The following is a 14,641-nucleotide window of genomic DNA, read 5'->3' as shown; positions in this document are numbered from 1 at the left end:
TTCGGTGAACCTTAATAATATGGACAGAGTTGTTTTGTGTTCATGACCTAGATAGAGTAACATACGCTAATTTGAGATAGACATATACTCAAGTTGCGTGTGCATCCCTTATGAGAGCTTATTCTTAATGAATTCTTCTTGATTTAATTCTCATAGACATATAGGGAGTTAGTTTAGAAGAGTATTTTTACATGACTATCGTCAGAGGCTTGTAGAGAATTTAGTGCTCTTGGACGACAATTATAGTGGATTAATTTATCATAGAAGGAAAGGTAATCTAATTAAGTGGATTGTTTGAGAAAAATTATAAACCTAGATTTTATCCTTCACTGATTTTAAATCTGCAAATTTATTCTCTCTGTTATTTTTCTTGTTTATTTTTAAATCATATTTTTACTTTTGTTTGGATAAAATTAGAGTGAGATAAATTGGTCATTAGCAATAGATTGGTATTTAGTCTCCGTGGGAACGATACTTTCTTATCACTTTATTACTTGTTTCGATACGTATACTTGTGTGCGTAAATTTAGACAACAAATGCCTTCTAAGTTAGTTTCATTATTTATTCAGTCTTGAACACTAAGCTCAGATAGTAATAATGATAATATGTTTAAAGAATGGTTGATCGGCAACTTGTAGAAAAGTTAAAAGTGACAATGATAATCTATGGTTATAAGTACTTGTGTTTTTAGGCACCAAAGACCAAAGGTCCACAATGAAGTTAGTGATTGGATCGACTACGGCTTTATGCTGACATAAAAGTGCAAACACCCAACAAGCATGTCATCCAAATGGGATCCCTAAGATTGGTTCATGGTAACTGTAAACCATAAAAGCTTCTAAAAAATCATGGTGTGCTCCCAAAGGAGATATAGGACCTAAAAGGATCAAGGTCCCATTCGGGTGTAGAAAGCCAGTTTATGAACTTCATTCTGCTTGTTTATAGGCCAAGACCAATCCTAGATTACTTCTACTTACCTGCTTTCACCCTAGAGCTTAAAGTGAAGTACCCCCCCAACTAGCAGGTCTATCATTTGAAGGACCAACAGGAGGAATCTTTGGAAAAAAAATACTTTTTAAGAGACATTTGAGATTTTTAGTTCTTGCAGTGTGTAGGTTTAGAGTGTTTTTACCGCTCAAAAAATAAAAGGTTTGAGTGTTTGAGAGCTCTTCTTTTAATCCAACGGCTCGATTCACATAGGGTTTAAAGGGTTATGGTATAAACCAACACATTCTATTGAGAACCAGGGAGTTTCATGTCATTTTGATCTACTGAGAGAGTCAGAAGCTCCCCCCTTAGAGGGATTTTGTGAAGTAATAGTTCGCTGTTGAGGATTCAGCGCAATCTCAATCAATCCGCAGTTGGGAAGTCCAATGTCTGCAGCATCCACAGTTGCTGAGTCTTATGTTCACCAGCACCACCAACTTCATCGTGCTTCTCTGGTTGGGAGTCCCTACATTATCAATCCTGTCATCAAATCCATTATCTTCTTTCTCCATTTTTTTACTTTTCTCTTATTTTTGAATGGTGCATGCTCAAAGAGCTGCAGTCAAAGTTTAGCCTAATCTACAAGAGCTGGAGACCACCAACATGGTTCAACCAATTCTTTCAAACAACAAAAACAGCAATAATAATAATAATAATTAATAAGGAGCCCACAAAATATTTCTAAGGTGAATAAGATCAAATATTCGAGAGGACAATATGATTGATCTTGAATGATCCTCATGTTTCTTTTGAGCCTAAGAATTTTCTTCTTATTCAGTAAGCTTTTTTGATAAGTACTTTTTCTTCAAATAAGTAGCATGTTATTTAGTAGGCTTGTAAACACCATTCTTCAAATAAGTTTCTGTAATTTGAAAACACAAATTATTTCCTAGAGATCAAGACTTTGCACCAAAATTCAGGAGCACATTCACAATGCAATGAAAAATGGTTGGTCGATTCTTCCATTTGTCAACACATGAAGAGCATACCAATGTGAGGCACTATATTTTACTTTGTGGCAATGTCCAAGAGAAGAATGGGACTTTTGATGGAACCGACATCCTTCAAAACTTTTGAGTTGTGATTATCAGGTTGCACTTCCAACGAATACGAGTAAAAAGAGATCAGGAAGCAAGTCCCATCCAAGCTACATTTTCAAACCTACTGTTGATTGGGATGTGTAGCCTCAAGCATGATGGAGAGAAGCTCAACAAGCTAGTCATGCTTAAGTTTGTAAGGAGCTAAAGATAACCATTAAACAACCACCTGTTGCAGAGGACACTGAGCACATTTCTAGCTAGACACTTGGTCTAGGCTACCATCATCCATCATAGTAATTAGATTATTGAAGTTGACTGACTAGTAGGATGGAGAGGGGCAATTTTATCCTACACCCATGGTTTGTGAGACCCTGTTTTTGTGTTTTCCTCTTTCTTGTAAGTAAGCTAGAAGTAAAACAGCTGCTGGATCAAATTGTGAGGGACCAAACCCCGGGAGCTGTATGTGTTCTCATTTTAATACATTTTAACAATCTTACAGATTCTTTTTTCTTTTTTTGATAACTGAAAGTTTATTAATAAGGGGACAAGGCGGCCTCAAAGCAAAGAAACAAGACTTCAATCTCCGGCTACAAACATTATCCCACCTAAAAAGAAAATCTTCGGATTCTCCAAGGACTTTTTTTTTCCAATTGATGATTCTCCAAAGACTTGCAAATACAATTATGATGTGTAATGAATAATGGCATTGCCGAGTTAGCATTATCCCTTTAATTTATTTTCTGACTGTGAATGTGAAACTAGGATCTCCTAATATTTATAATGTCAAAGACAACAATGATGCAAAAGCTCAAGTTCTTTCAGTGGAAATATATTGCAGATATTAAACAAATGAGTCCCACAATCTAAAGGATAGAGGATCTTCACACAAACAAAAAAACTAATAGAACGTTTTATCTTTTAATTCTTTAGGCCATTGATTTTTCTGGACTATCAATTGACCGATTGAGGGACGGGCAATGCTTCATTGATAAAGAAATTAAAGGTATTATGTTCGTTTCATTGTAAAATAAGGAATAACTGCCAGTTTGAGGTAGCAGATAAAACAGGCCAACCTAACATCAAATTGATTTAGAATGCTGATGTCACCTTTCAGGCGTAAGCATCTTCCTCTCATTGTTGATCTCTTGAAGCCAATCCTCGTCCTCATTGTCCAGGTCATACTCGACAAATTCTCCAATATCAGCTCGGGCTGCAAATTGTTAGCAAAGTCTAAATTGTATTAGTTAACTTGTACAGTAGATAAATATCCAATTTCCAAAGAGCAACGATTTGTTTAAGAGTAACCAACCTCCCCTTCCTCGCAAATACGATGCTGACTGACTGAAGGTGCAGGAATAATCTCTTTCATATGTATCCACCACAACAAACTGTGGAGTAGGTATTTCAGCCCCATTTTTCCTACTTGGTATTGGATGAACCTATTAGGCAGTAAGCACACACATCTAGTTCAGAGTTCAGACTTAAGATAAGTAAACTAACTACATTCCATCACAGCACAATTGTTTGTTTAAATTTATCCACAACAAAATACTTTTATTAAAATAAATACCCCCTCAGCTTGTGAACATTAGCATTGTCAAAATTACATGATAGAGACCTATAAAAAAAATGATAATTGAAATGCGGGATCACTTACCATCTAAGTTTGGAAGCTCACCTTCCATCTACTGTTTGGAAGGTGTTCTGAAGATTTATGAGGAATTCTTGAAAGTTGCAGCTTATAAAGGGGAACACTAGGGCAGAGTAAGAATTTGAGAAGATTAATGGTGCAAGGTTGGAAAATTATGTCATTTGCACCCATTCTTAATTGATTATCACTTTTGTTTTGTTTTGTTTTGGTGAGTAAAATTTTATTGAAGAAAAGAGAGGAGGAGGTCGATGAGACCTGTTTACAAAACAATGAAAAACAATAGAAACCCCAAACCAGGTACACACAGTATCCCGTCTACATAAAGATCCTCAAAGAATAACCCTTTGAACATTTCACACCAAAAAAATATAAACCCGAATACTAATAATCACGTCCTGAAAAGCATACTCTTTCCCTTCGGACAACATACAGTTTCTTTCCTTATGTCCCAACATATGGCAAATGGAGTCAGACTCTAAAGGATTCTTTTCTTGGGAGAAACAGTTGTGATCAACCAATTTTCAAATAGAGATAAGATGGAACAAGGAAGAACCCAGGGAGTATGAAATAAGGACAATAAATGAGCCCAAGTCCCCTGCACAAAACTGATGATTTGTTGATTCATCAAAAACTTTGAACATGCAACAAAAATCAACATGAATAATACCCCAGGCAATAATCTGATCAGAAGTAATAATCTCATACAATGCCATTGACCATATAAAGATTTCACCATAAATGAGACTTTATGACACAAGATGGAGATTGTTAGAAAATCTGATTGAGGGAGAGGAACCAAGGAATTGTAGAAGGATTATACAAATAACCGCCTATCAAAACTACATGCGACATCTTCTAGTCCTCATCTAATGACAGAAAGGCAATAGGAGATCAAACTAATAAGATCAGCAACTCCTTCGACCTCCCAGTCATTGAATTTTTTTCTAAATCCCAAGCCACCTCCTCCCCGATTTAAACAATGAACTCTTGGATCAACCGCCTCTTTTTTGTGGATGTAGGATACAATTCAAGGAACTAAACTTGCAAGAGTCCGCGCCGCACAAGTCATCCTCCCAAAGCTGAAACTTATCTCCTGCTCCCACCTTAAAAGCAAATCATTTCCAAAATTATGGAAGGATTCTAATAATTCCTTTCCACAATAGGAAGATCTAACCACATCACCCTCCCATCCATTGTAATTCCCTCATATTTTGCTGAAGACACCCATTCTCCTGAGACTCTCCAATTGATTACCATACCTCCAAAACCATTTACCAAATTGAGCATGTTACTATACATAAATTTTAGAAATCCAAGGTCACCTTCCTTCTTAGGTGAGCAAACGAGTTTCCACTTCACCAGGTGGAGCTTGCAACTATTATCTCTATCATTCTACAAGAAATCTCTAATTCATTTGTCTAACACCCTTCTAAATTTTTGGGAATTGAGAACAAAGATAGAAAATAGATCGGAATATTGGAAAGGATACTCTTAATCAAATTTATTGGAGAGATATTTTGCTTTCAAAGATCTCAGTCTTCTTCCTAGTCTATTAATAAATGAATCCTACATAGTAGAAGTCCTATATGTTGACCTAACGGAAGGCCCAAGCATCTGACAACACTTTGAACAATATACACCTATTCAATCCCCCAAAAAAAGTATTCTTTTTCATATTGATTCTCAGCCCAAACACTACCTCAAAACAACACAAAAGACCACTAAAAAGCCTAACCAACTCACCTGAGGCATCTAGGAACACCACAGTATCATTTGCAAATTGAAAATGAGAAATCTTGGGACCACCCCATTTTTCTTATTTTACTTCAAACTCTTTCTCTCTTCTTTTGATTTCTTTTCAAACCCTTCAACATTTTTCTCTCTTTTTTAATCCGTTTTATACCAACAAAAATGGTGGGGTCCACACATCCAATTTCTAAAATTTCATAATTTTACACCCCAAATTCCCAACTGAGTAGTATCTATATCTCTGATCTCAATTTCTGGTTCGCTTGTTGTGTTGTTTGGGGGCTAACTCAGTCTCCCTCTCATCTTTTCTTCATTTATAAAATTTTATACTTATCAAAAAAAAAATCTATATCTCGGACCTGCAAGTTTCAAAGGGTACAACACTATTGGATGAAAAGTGAATGCAATCAATCAAGGGAAAGTTGATGTTATCTTCATTTCTACTCCAATTTGAGGGGGTGTTGAAGATAATTAATCTGAATCATTTTTAGTCATTAGTTTCCATTGAGGAAGGTAGTTTTGGTATGTTGTAGGTTAGATCTCACACTACCTACGGGTTAGTTTTGCATTTAGTTACTTCTATATGGTTTTCATTTTCAAACCCATATTCTATCTCATCTAACAACCACCAAGACCAAGATGTCTCAGATGAGTCAACTCAAGAATAGTCCTATAAGCTAAAAAGGAAGAATGACAAACCTCCTCTGCTACTAGACCAATCACCCTTCAACATTGTTGTTCACAAACTTTGATCACCAGATAAACCCTCATGTCTTGAAGTAAACACTATTGTGTACAGTTCTGTGAACAGTGCTAAGCGATCAATAGGCCTATGAACATTGTTCAACATTTCATGCCAAAACATTCCAATTTCAGCTGAGACCATAACGAAACATTCCAATTTCATTTCAGTAAAGAACCTCAAATGTTCAATAAACCCTCCGCAATGAGAAAGACCACTACATCATAGACCTCCAAACATGATTAGGAGACATAATGAGCATAAAAAGAAGACATAAAACGATAAATTCAAATAAAATGACCAAGGAGATATTTTGATTAAACAAACAAGTAGCAATTTTGCATGGGTGAGGGTTTGCAATATCAGAGATAAATACCAGAGAACAGGCAAAACTATGGGTGGAAGTGCAAATTAGAATATGAGAGTATGGGACAGCAAGAAAAAGTCTTCTACCAATAATACAGTAAAGAGTAGACAGCAATACATTGTGCCTCAAGTATTATTATTATTATTATTATTATTATTTTTAATAGTTATGAAGGGTACGATAGGAAATATAGAAGTAGCAATGTTGAGAAAACATGAGTGTGAAGAAGCAAAGCAACATGCCAATACATTGGTACCTCAGTATCGGCGACCTCGGCAGCAGCAGCAAGGCATAATATCTGTGAATTGCGTGTTGTTGTTGTTGTTGTTGTTGTCGTCGTTGTATTGTCTTCATCTTCAAAATCCTTTAAAGATTTAAGAATTGGAAGCTTCTTATGAATGTCGAGAGGACGAGGCCTAAATGACAGCCTACTCATGTCCGCTCATCTCCAATGTAATTCCAATAATTTTTTTATCACTCATTCCAACCCAACCCCATTGCACCGTTGCACTTCACACAAAGCTCAATAAACAATCAAATATTCGAGCTTTCCTAGTGTTCCAGCTTTCAATCAAAGAATTTGTTTATGTTTGTTTGTTTGATTGTTGAGAGCGGGAGTTTGATGGACAAATTACGAAGAGTATCGTTCATCAACAACAACAACAAAATTCAAATTCACTACTAGTGTTTAATCACAGGACAGCTGAGCTATGTTGGACAATAAACTCCCCTTGTGCCTGTGGGAGATTTAGGGCTCAAAATGAATGTCTTCGATAGGGATAGGAGGACGAATGGAATTACTGAAAGAGGTAATTTAGGGTTTCAAGAAGTATAAAAATGAGACAAGGGTTTCTCTTAAAAGTCGAGATTCCAGACTCAGACTTAGACTCAGGCTCAGGGGTACACTCGTTAGTCTCGTTGCCTCGATTCCGCCATTACTCACGACTCCCTCCATCATTTGCTTTCTCGTAGGCTAGTATAACGTAATACATTACATACGAGAAAATGAAATACCTAGACAGTTCGTTTCTTCCTCTTGGATTTGGACCGGCTATTGTGTATTACATAAACTCAAAATTACCTTTTTGAGAGCACTTCAATAATATGGTAATTATTATAACTAAAAATCGACAATTATTTTTATTCTCCGCAATATGGGTAATTTATCAAATATAATCCTATGCATAGGTACTGAGGTGCAAAATTACACCTATTAGTGATATTAACCAATAAGCTAGTCACCCCAATCCCAAAAATGGGTTGAGTCGATACCTATGCACATCAATCCTTTTCTAGGTAAAGATTGATGAGACTGACGAATGAATTAAATTAAAACTTCCAAGTGTCAACACTTTTGTATATAAGAAGGATTTGATTATCTTAACAGGTGGCAAAGAGACAAGTACTCAAATGAAGTGAATTGCAACCGAATAATCAGTCAAAAGATCAAGGAGATTTCTAATCATAAGAAAAGTTCTCTAGATATTCCAAATTTCAATTATAAGAGCATCAAAGAGAAAATTTGAAATAACTTTTTAGAAAGTTCTAAAGATCAATGGATGAATATGGAAGCATCAAAGATAAATTTAGAAAGTTATGACTTTTTTTTTTTTTTTGACTCAGGTCTCCATCTTATACATTATTTTACTTTTGCTAAGTTAGCCATTAGAAGGTCTTCTATTAGGAAACCTTTCTAGCTTTGAGACTATTTGCAGGGATCATCATCACTAAGATACGAGTCCAAGGGTGAGGTAGAGATCTTTATCCACAAGTACTTCGTTATCTTTTTCTATTTAATACAATTGTCCATATATATTTTTTTTCAATCAATCTATGAACTTTAATAATAGGTCATTAAGATTAAAGACCTATTAAAATAATGAAAAAAAAAAAAATTCTTAATGCACACTAGTAAATTATCCTTCCTCAACCATCTCCTTTAACCATTCTTGAGATTTCTAACCACTATTACAATGTATAATGGCGACTTATCACAGAGCATACACATCATTTTGGAGATTAGGTCTTTCACCATTGATCATACAATCTCATTCTCCAAAAAAAAAAAAAAAATTTGTTATCTGTTGATTTTTATAAAAGTAGTGTGACAATTCAATTACCAATTCAATTTATCTTTTGTTCGATTAAGGTGCAACTTTTGATTTGAAAGTCCTAGTGGCTATTATTATATAAAATTTTAAGTTGTCTTTCTAACCAAATGATTGCGTTGTTTTGCTTAGAATTTCCTTATAGTTTTTTTTTTTTTTTTTTTTTCTGACTGAGATAGAGTTTTCAAGGGTGTTGGTTTTTGGATATTCTTTTTGTCGCAAAAAAGAGAAGATAAAGACTAATGATAGGTAGAGAAATGGGGTGTTGTATATTGGGCATTGTTACCAAGATCTGCATGTATTCAACATTCAAACATGCAGAGATGCAATATTGATTATGTTTGGATATTTTTCATTTCGATAACTGGGTTCACTATCATCTGCAAGTTGAATTATTTAGTTGGACCAACTACAGTTTTTTGAAGCACAAAAACAACATATTCCATCAATAAATAAGAGAAATAGTGGTCTATCTTCTCCGAAATGAGAACAATCCTTAGAGGTTGACCACGCTATGTTCTTTAATTTCACCTTGATACTCACTGAAGAATCATCATCCCCATTAAAATCTTTTCCCAAAAATTTGGAGTACCCTAATACAAGTCCATTCATCCACCATTCTCAGGGTGAAAAAGCCTTCAGCACGGGCACACCACAATTCAGCCATGGATTGGTCCACAAATCTATTGTTCCATCCAATTGGCACAGGTTTGAGTACAAATGACATGATGATGTTGTTGTCACTAGAAGCTTCTCCCAACCTGAAGTTACATGAAAAACAACTGCTTTCCAAGGTATACGAACAACCAGTCCAAATTTGTTATTCTTCATATGTCATGTGAAGGTTGATGTCTTACAATGAAGTGTGTCTGTACATGCCTTAGAGATATATAAATGGACAGAATTACTTGTAGTTTAGTACATGCCTTAGAGAAAACTTATCCATTTTGGATATATGAATCACAATATTAGTAAAAACAATTATGCTTCTTACTATTGTAAAAGGATATTGACATAAGTTGGCAGAAAATAATAATTTCCCTATGCCTGAGAACTCATTACAAAATTATTTTATAGAAGCACATAAAATGATTTTTGGACAATACTTTCTTGACCAAAGTGCATCTCTATTATTTCAGTTGAATCAATTGGCCTCTTAAGCTGCACTCCTCCACCTGCAAGCAAGTTTTACAAGTAGAATTATGAAAAAAATTATTAGTGACTGTAACAACAGCAACGTATCATAAATAGGTTGATCTACATGGTTTTTTCATAGAATATAAAGTGCCCTGTAGGCCAGTGCAGTATTTACTAGTCAAAAGCAGAAAGAAGCACGATGAATCTGAAGTAAGACAGACCTGTAACATGCGTGTCTTAGTCAATAGATCTCCACATTCTTCAATCAAAGCTCTTTCTCTGCTGACCACTCCAGCGAGTTCTGAAATCAAAGTATCCATTTCTCCTGCCTGTGTTCAAGAAGTATTTTTGTTAGAACAAATACCTGAAAGACTAAAACAGACATAATTGCATGTGGAAATGATAAATTTCATACTACTATGCTTCTCTTCTACTCAAAATATAATTCTTTATATGCGAGAGTATATTCTCTCAACAAAACAACCAAGTGTCCAAGCAAATAAATAGTAACTTGAGAAACCACACCGATGGTTATTCTTCTTATCTTCATAAAAATTTGCCTATGTTAGGTAGGATTCATGGTAGGGAGGTCTGGAGCTTTTACACCGGCTATCAACCTAATGTACCATCCCTCCTCCTTTATCTGGGCATGCAACTGACAATATCATATAAAGAAACACCACCAAGGTGGAGTTTCCTTATGTTGATCAGAAAAGGGTAAGGTAAGGTATTTCATTCAGCTTACCTTCGGCAAAAAGGTTTCAACATGGGAAGACATAATTTCCATCACATTCGATGCCGAGTTCAGAGCTCCCCCCACCTCTCTGATGTCAGCCTGCAAAATTGCATATCTCAGAGTTTGTACATTGACAACACATTTACGACAATCGGAAACCATATCAGCAAGAGTAGTTGGCTCATCTACAAAGAGACATTGTGAAGTTGATACGAAAGATATCTTACCCTCACATTCCCAATGATTGGAAGTCGAATTGAGACATCCTGCAAAGCTTTGATTGCTCCTGACAGAGAACTTGAATAATCACCTTCCAATGAAGACCATTGATCCAAATATGGCATCTAAAATAGCATCGCCATAATACATATGTTAGGGTACATGAATCATGATACACAATAAAATAGGATTATCTAATTTCATAGAAGCAATGTTTTTTCTTCTTTTTTGTTAGGGTACATGAATCATGATACACAATAAAATAGGATTATCAAATTTCATAGAAGCAATGTTTTTTCTTCATTTTTGTGTGAATGTGTTTCATGGGGTTGAAGAACGAATACCATGTGGATGCCAACGTGAAGTGCACCTATATCGTAGTAAATTTTTTTAACAAGTTGCTAACACAGAAGATTATATCCCATTTGTTATACGAGTCGCCGCGCAGAATAAGAATGAATTTGTTGGAAAGACAGTGACTTTGGGACCATGGGGAAAATATCAAATGGCTACAAGAAAAGACATTGCTAGGGGTACTGCTATTATATTGCTATCGGTTTTATTAGTTTGTTGTAGTTGCCCACATCTTGGATTTTGCTTAGTTTCATCTTTCTAAACCCATCCCCTTCACTTTATTTCCATAACATTGCTTTCTATCACTTTTTGTCGAAAAAAATATGCTGTCTCTAGATAAATTTTTATATTAAGGAAGTGTATAAATGTATGTTATTGTTCGTATTTAAGCAATTGGTAATTTGTTTTATGCACTCTCACGTGTATGCATTTCTAGAATACCTGTCCTATTATCAAATTAATGGAAGCTGTCATTTACTTCATTGAATTGAAGATGAAAGGGTCAAGGAATGAGGAAAAAACATGAATGTGCATGGCAAGGTTGCAGAGCTAAAAAGATTAGGTTGTTCTTGGTGCAAGGCACATCCATTCATCAAGCACTCGTCCGTTACTTCATGAATGCAGAGGGTTGAAGCATAGAAAAGCATTCATTGAATAGTCTTACCTGAGATTCAATGATAGTAGATAAGGTTCCAGTCCTTCTCAACAGCCCAAGTTCAGTGCGTTTTCTTTTGACAGAGTCACTCAATTCTGATATTTTGGCCACAAGAGCATGAAAGGATACCTGTTAAAAATAATAGAATATGAAAAATGTTACACTAAAACCTTGTTTTTATGCGTGTGTGTGTGTGAGTGAAAGAGAGAGAGAGAGAGAGTTGAAAAGCAGAAAATCAGCAGCGTCTTGTTCCTCCTTGTATCATATGAATTCCAATAGGAATTCCTGCTGAACATCCACGGTGTAGAAACAAATCCCTGATGTCGGATATCAAACAAAAAATCCTCACAGAACTTATCACAAAGAAGGAAGAAAGAGATGAGAGACAATTAGAGAAATCAATTAGGGGTGGAGGGGTAATTTAGGTCAGTGCGCGGTTGATGTGGCAAGTGCACAATGAGCTAGTCCTGCATCACCTGGGTATCATGACCTTGGGCTATAATAAACCTGGGGCAATCCTCACCTTACAAGCCGGCTTTGTGAGGATGAGTTAGGCCCATGGGCTTCTACATGGTATCAGAGCGGGTAACCACTGGGATGTAGCAGACACGTTACACGTGAGGGGGAGTGTAAGCAAGTCATGCATCGACTGGGTATCATGACCTAGGGCTATATATGAAACCCAAGGCCATCCTCACCTTACAAGGTTTTGTGAGGATGAGTTAGGCACATGGGCTTCTACACATAGAATCATAGATCTTTTTCTTCGGGATACACAAGGAAAAAATCTACAGTTATGTGTGCAACCACGTATTTGTCAATGCGTCATTTTATCATTAGTCAAGAAAATTACTCCCATAGTCCCACCATGGTTTAAAATCTCATTTCTATCCAATGTTTCGATTTCTTCAAAAACTGAAACATTCTCGAAACATTAATAACATTTTAAAAAACACGTGGGTATATAAAATATTTACTGGAATTTGAGGACTGGTCTAAATGGCAGTCTTCTAGAGAAGACCAAGGTCAAAGGTTTTTTAACTAAGCTTCTAAAGGAAGTGAGAACATATGAAGGAGTTGAGAGTTCAGAGACAAAAGAGGCAGCACGCAGGTTAAAAGTACACTCTCTCTCTCTCACCCAAATCTCTCCCCAGATCTTTCTCTTTCTTCTCGCAAGTCTCTCCGAAACAGATCGAAACTTGGAATGTTTCGATTTCTATGCGGTTTCGTCTCGACATGGCAAAAATCTGAAATGTTTTGAAACGAAACAAATTTTTAAACCATGAGTCCAACCATAATAACAAAAATCTTGCTCGGTATAAAGAATCTCAGTTTACCACTTTTGAGCCTCCTATGGATTGTGAGTATGTATCTCCTTCAAGTCGAGTTTCTCTCTTCATTTAGGCCGAGACAAAGTTTCTTTCCAGTAGACTTGTCTATATCATTTTTGGTTTAGTATATTTCCTTTTCAACCTATAAGCATGGATGGATAGTCTAAGGTTAGTGTGAGAATTTCTCCAATATGAACTGGAGTGCAAATCTCATTATCCATTGTGTTGGTCAACTTTGTTGTCTCGTACCTGGAAATAACCAGATAAACTAGTGGACTCTATATATAAGGAAAGGAGGGATAGGGATCTAAAAGAAAAGGATTGATGTAATTCAAGGAGCAATATAACTGATAGATTCAGAGGATCAAAGACCAAAATGATTCACAACCACAAGAAGCAGATACTATTTGGTGCTACTTAAATAAATTATCATTAGCAAGGTCACATAAATGGTGGGTACTAACTAACCTGAGCAGTGATTAACTGAGAATTCATGGCCACCTCGGCTTTCGCATTAGCATATCTCCATTGCAGATAACGATTTTGAAGAAGACGAAGAGCATGGACATCTTCTTGATGACAGGAAATCTTCCTTCCCTTCCTGGCTGCCTCTGTCCCCCCGGACTTGGTGTTTGAGGGGTGTGGTGGCAGAGACTTGAAGGTGGTGCTCGGGTGGTGGTGGTGGTGTTTGGAGAGAGCAGACGTAGATTTGTTGATAGACTTGGTAGAAGAGCTATTAGAAAAGGAGTGTTCAGTCAGGGAACGATAGCAAGGTGAAGTGGTGACCTTGGAATACTCCCCCCCAAGAAGAGCCTTCCCTCTGTGTGGGGCTGGGGCCTGCAGCAATCTAGAGGATAGATCTACCTCAGGCATGGAAGAGCGGAAATCTGGAAGTGTCCGCATCTTGCAGTTTGATTTCAGAGGACTGTCGCATATTATAGCTTCCCCTTTCCCTTCCTCTTCACCCCCATTGCTATTGATAATAGTGAATTTTTCGATTTCAGAGGACTCCGTGGATTTCAAATTTTCTAAAAGGTTTTCTGAGACTTCAAATTGGGATGACCCATCCGTGGAAGCTGTCATGCCGCTCAATTGGACCAACTTGGCAGCAGCTGTGGATGATGCCTTTGATGGCTGATATTTTGGGGTCATTGATACCGTGGCCATGGTCATGGGAGTATCTGGCCTGGGACGCAGGGTAGTGTTACTACCATTTCTCACAATCCCCATCCCCGAGAAGAACTTGCCGCCACCGCCGCGATTGTGATTGTGATTGTGGTTCTCCTTGTAAAAAAGCTTAACAGCCCTCTGCTTCTTTTGAGTAGTAGCAGTAGTAGTGGGGGGGAGGAGGAGTGATTTAGTTTGTGATCCCACACCCACAGGCACAGGGCTCCGCAGCATCTCAAGTCTGTTTTCATAGGCACTGCACAAGGGGGGTTGTTGTCCCACTTCCAGCAGATCAGAATGCTTGGAAGCTGGGAGATGAAGATCACCAGAAGATGAAGACGACACAATTGGAGACATGAACCTAGAGCTCACTTCTCTGACCCGTGGCCGGCGAAGA

General features: G+C 36.9%; 2 protein-coding genes across 2 annotated transcripts; both read right to left on the bottom strand.

Moving 5' to 3' along the window:
- Positions 1 to 1,070: 1,070 nt before the first annotated feature.
- LOC147381957 (uncharacterized) lies at positions 1,071 to 7,463 on the bottom strand. Its single transcript, XM_086429743.1, has 4 exons — positions 6,794 to 7,463; positions 3,338 to 3,467; positions 3,136 to 3,238; positions 1,071 to 1,454 (listed from the first exon to the last, which is right to left on the bottom strand). The coding sequence occupies exons 1-4, from the start codon at positions 6,971 to 6,973 to the stop codon at positions 1,352 to 1,354; spliced, it is 516 nt and encodes a 171-aa protein (XP_086285869.1). The 5' UTR covers positions 6,974 to 7,463; the 3' UTR covers positions 1,071 to 1,351.
- Positions 7,464 to 9,069: 1,606 nt separating this feature from the next.
- QWRF6 (QWRF motif protein (DUF566)) lies at positions 9,070 to 14,637 on the bottom strand (the record flags this gene model as incomplete). Its single annotated transcript, XM_086429741.1, has 6 exons — positions 9,070 to 9,820; positions 10,004 to 10,111; positions 10,528 to 10,617; positions 10,746 to 10,862; positions 11,756 to 11,875; positions 13,546 to 14,637. Coding segments are annotated over 6 exons (1,572 nt in total), but the record flags the coding sequence as incomplete, so codon positions are not given.
- Positions 14,638 to 14,641: the final 4 nt, after the last annotated feature.

This window comes from Akebia trifoliata, unplaced genomic scaffold, assembly GCF_017979445.1.
Source record: "Akebia trifoliata isolate Shusen 1 unplaced genomic scaffold, ASM1797944v1 Contig00108_ERROPOS98426, whole genome shotgun sequence".
In the NCBI taxonomy this organism is placed as follows: domain Eukaryota; kingdom Viridiplantae; phylum Streptophyta; class Magnoliopsida; order Ranunculales; family Lardizabalaceae; genus Akebia; species Akebia trifoliata.
The sequence above is the reverse complement of the archived record's forward strand: the minus strand, read 5'-3'. Positions and strand labels throughout refer to the sequence as shown.

Coding starts and splice junctions, on each gene's coding strand:
- LOC147381957 (XM_086429743.1), bottom strand. CDS start 6,973: ATGAGTAGGCTGTCATTTAGGCCTCGTCCTCTCGACATTCATAAGAAG. Junction 3,239..3,337: donor GTATTTGCGAGGAAGGGGAG/GTTGGTTACTCT, acceptor AACAATTTGCAG/CCCGAGCTGATATTGGAGAA. Junction 1,455..3,135: donor AAGATGCTTACGCCTGAAAG/GTGACATCAGCA, acceptor TTGATAATGTAG/GGACTCCCAACCAGAGAAGC.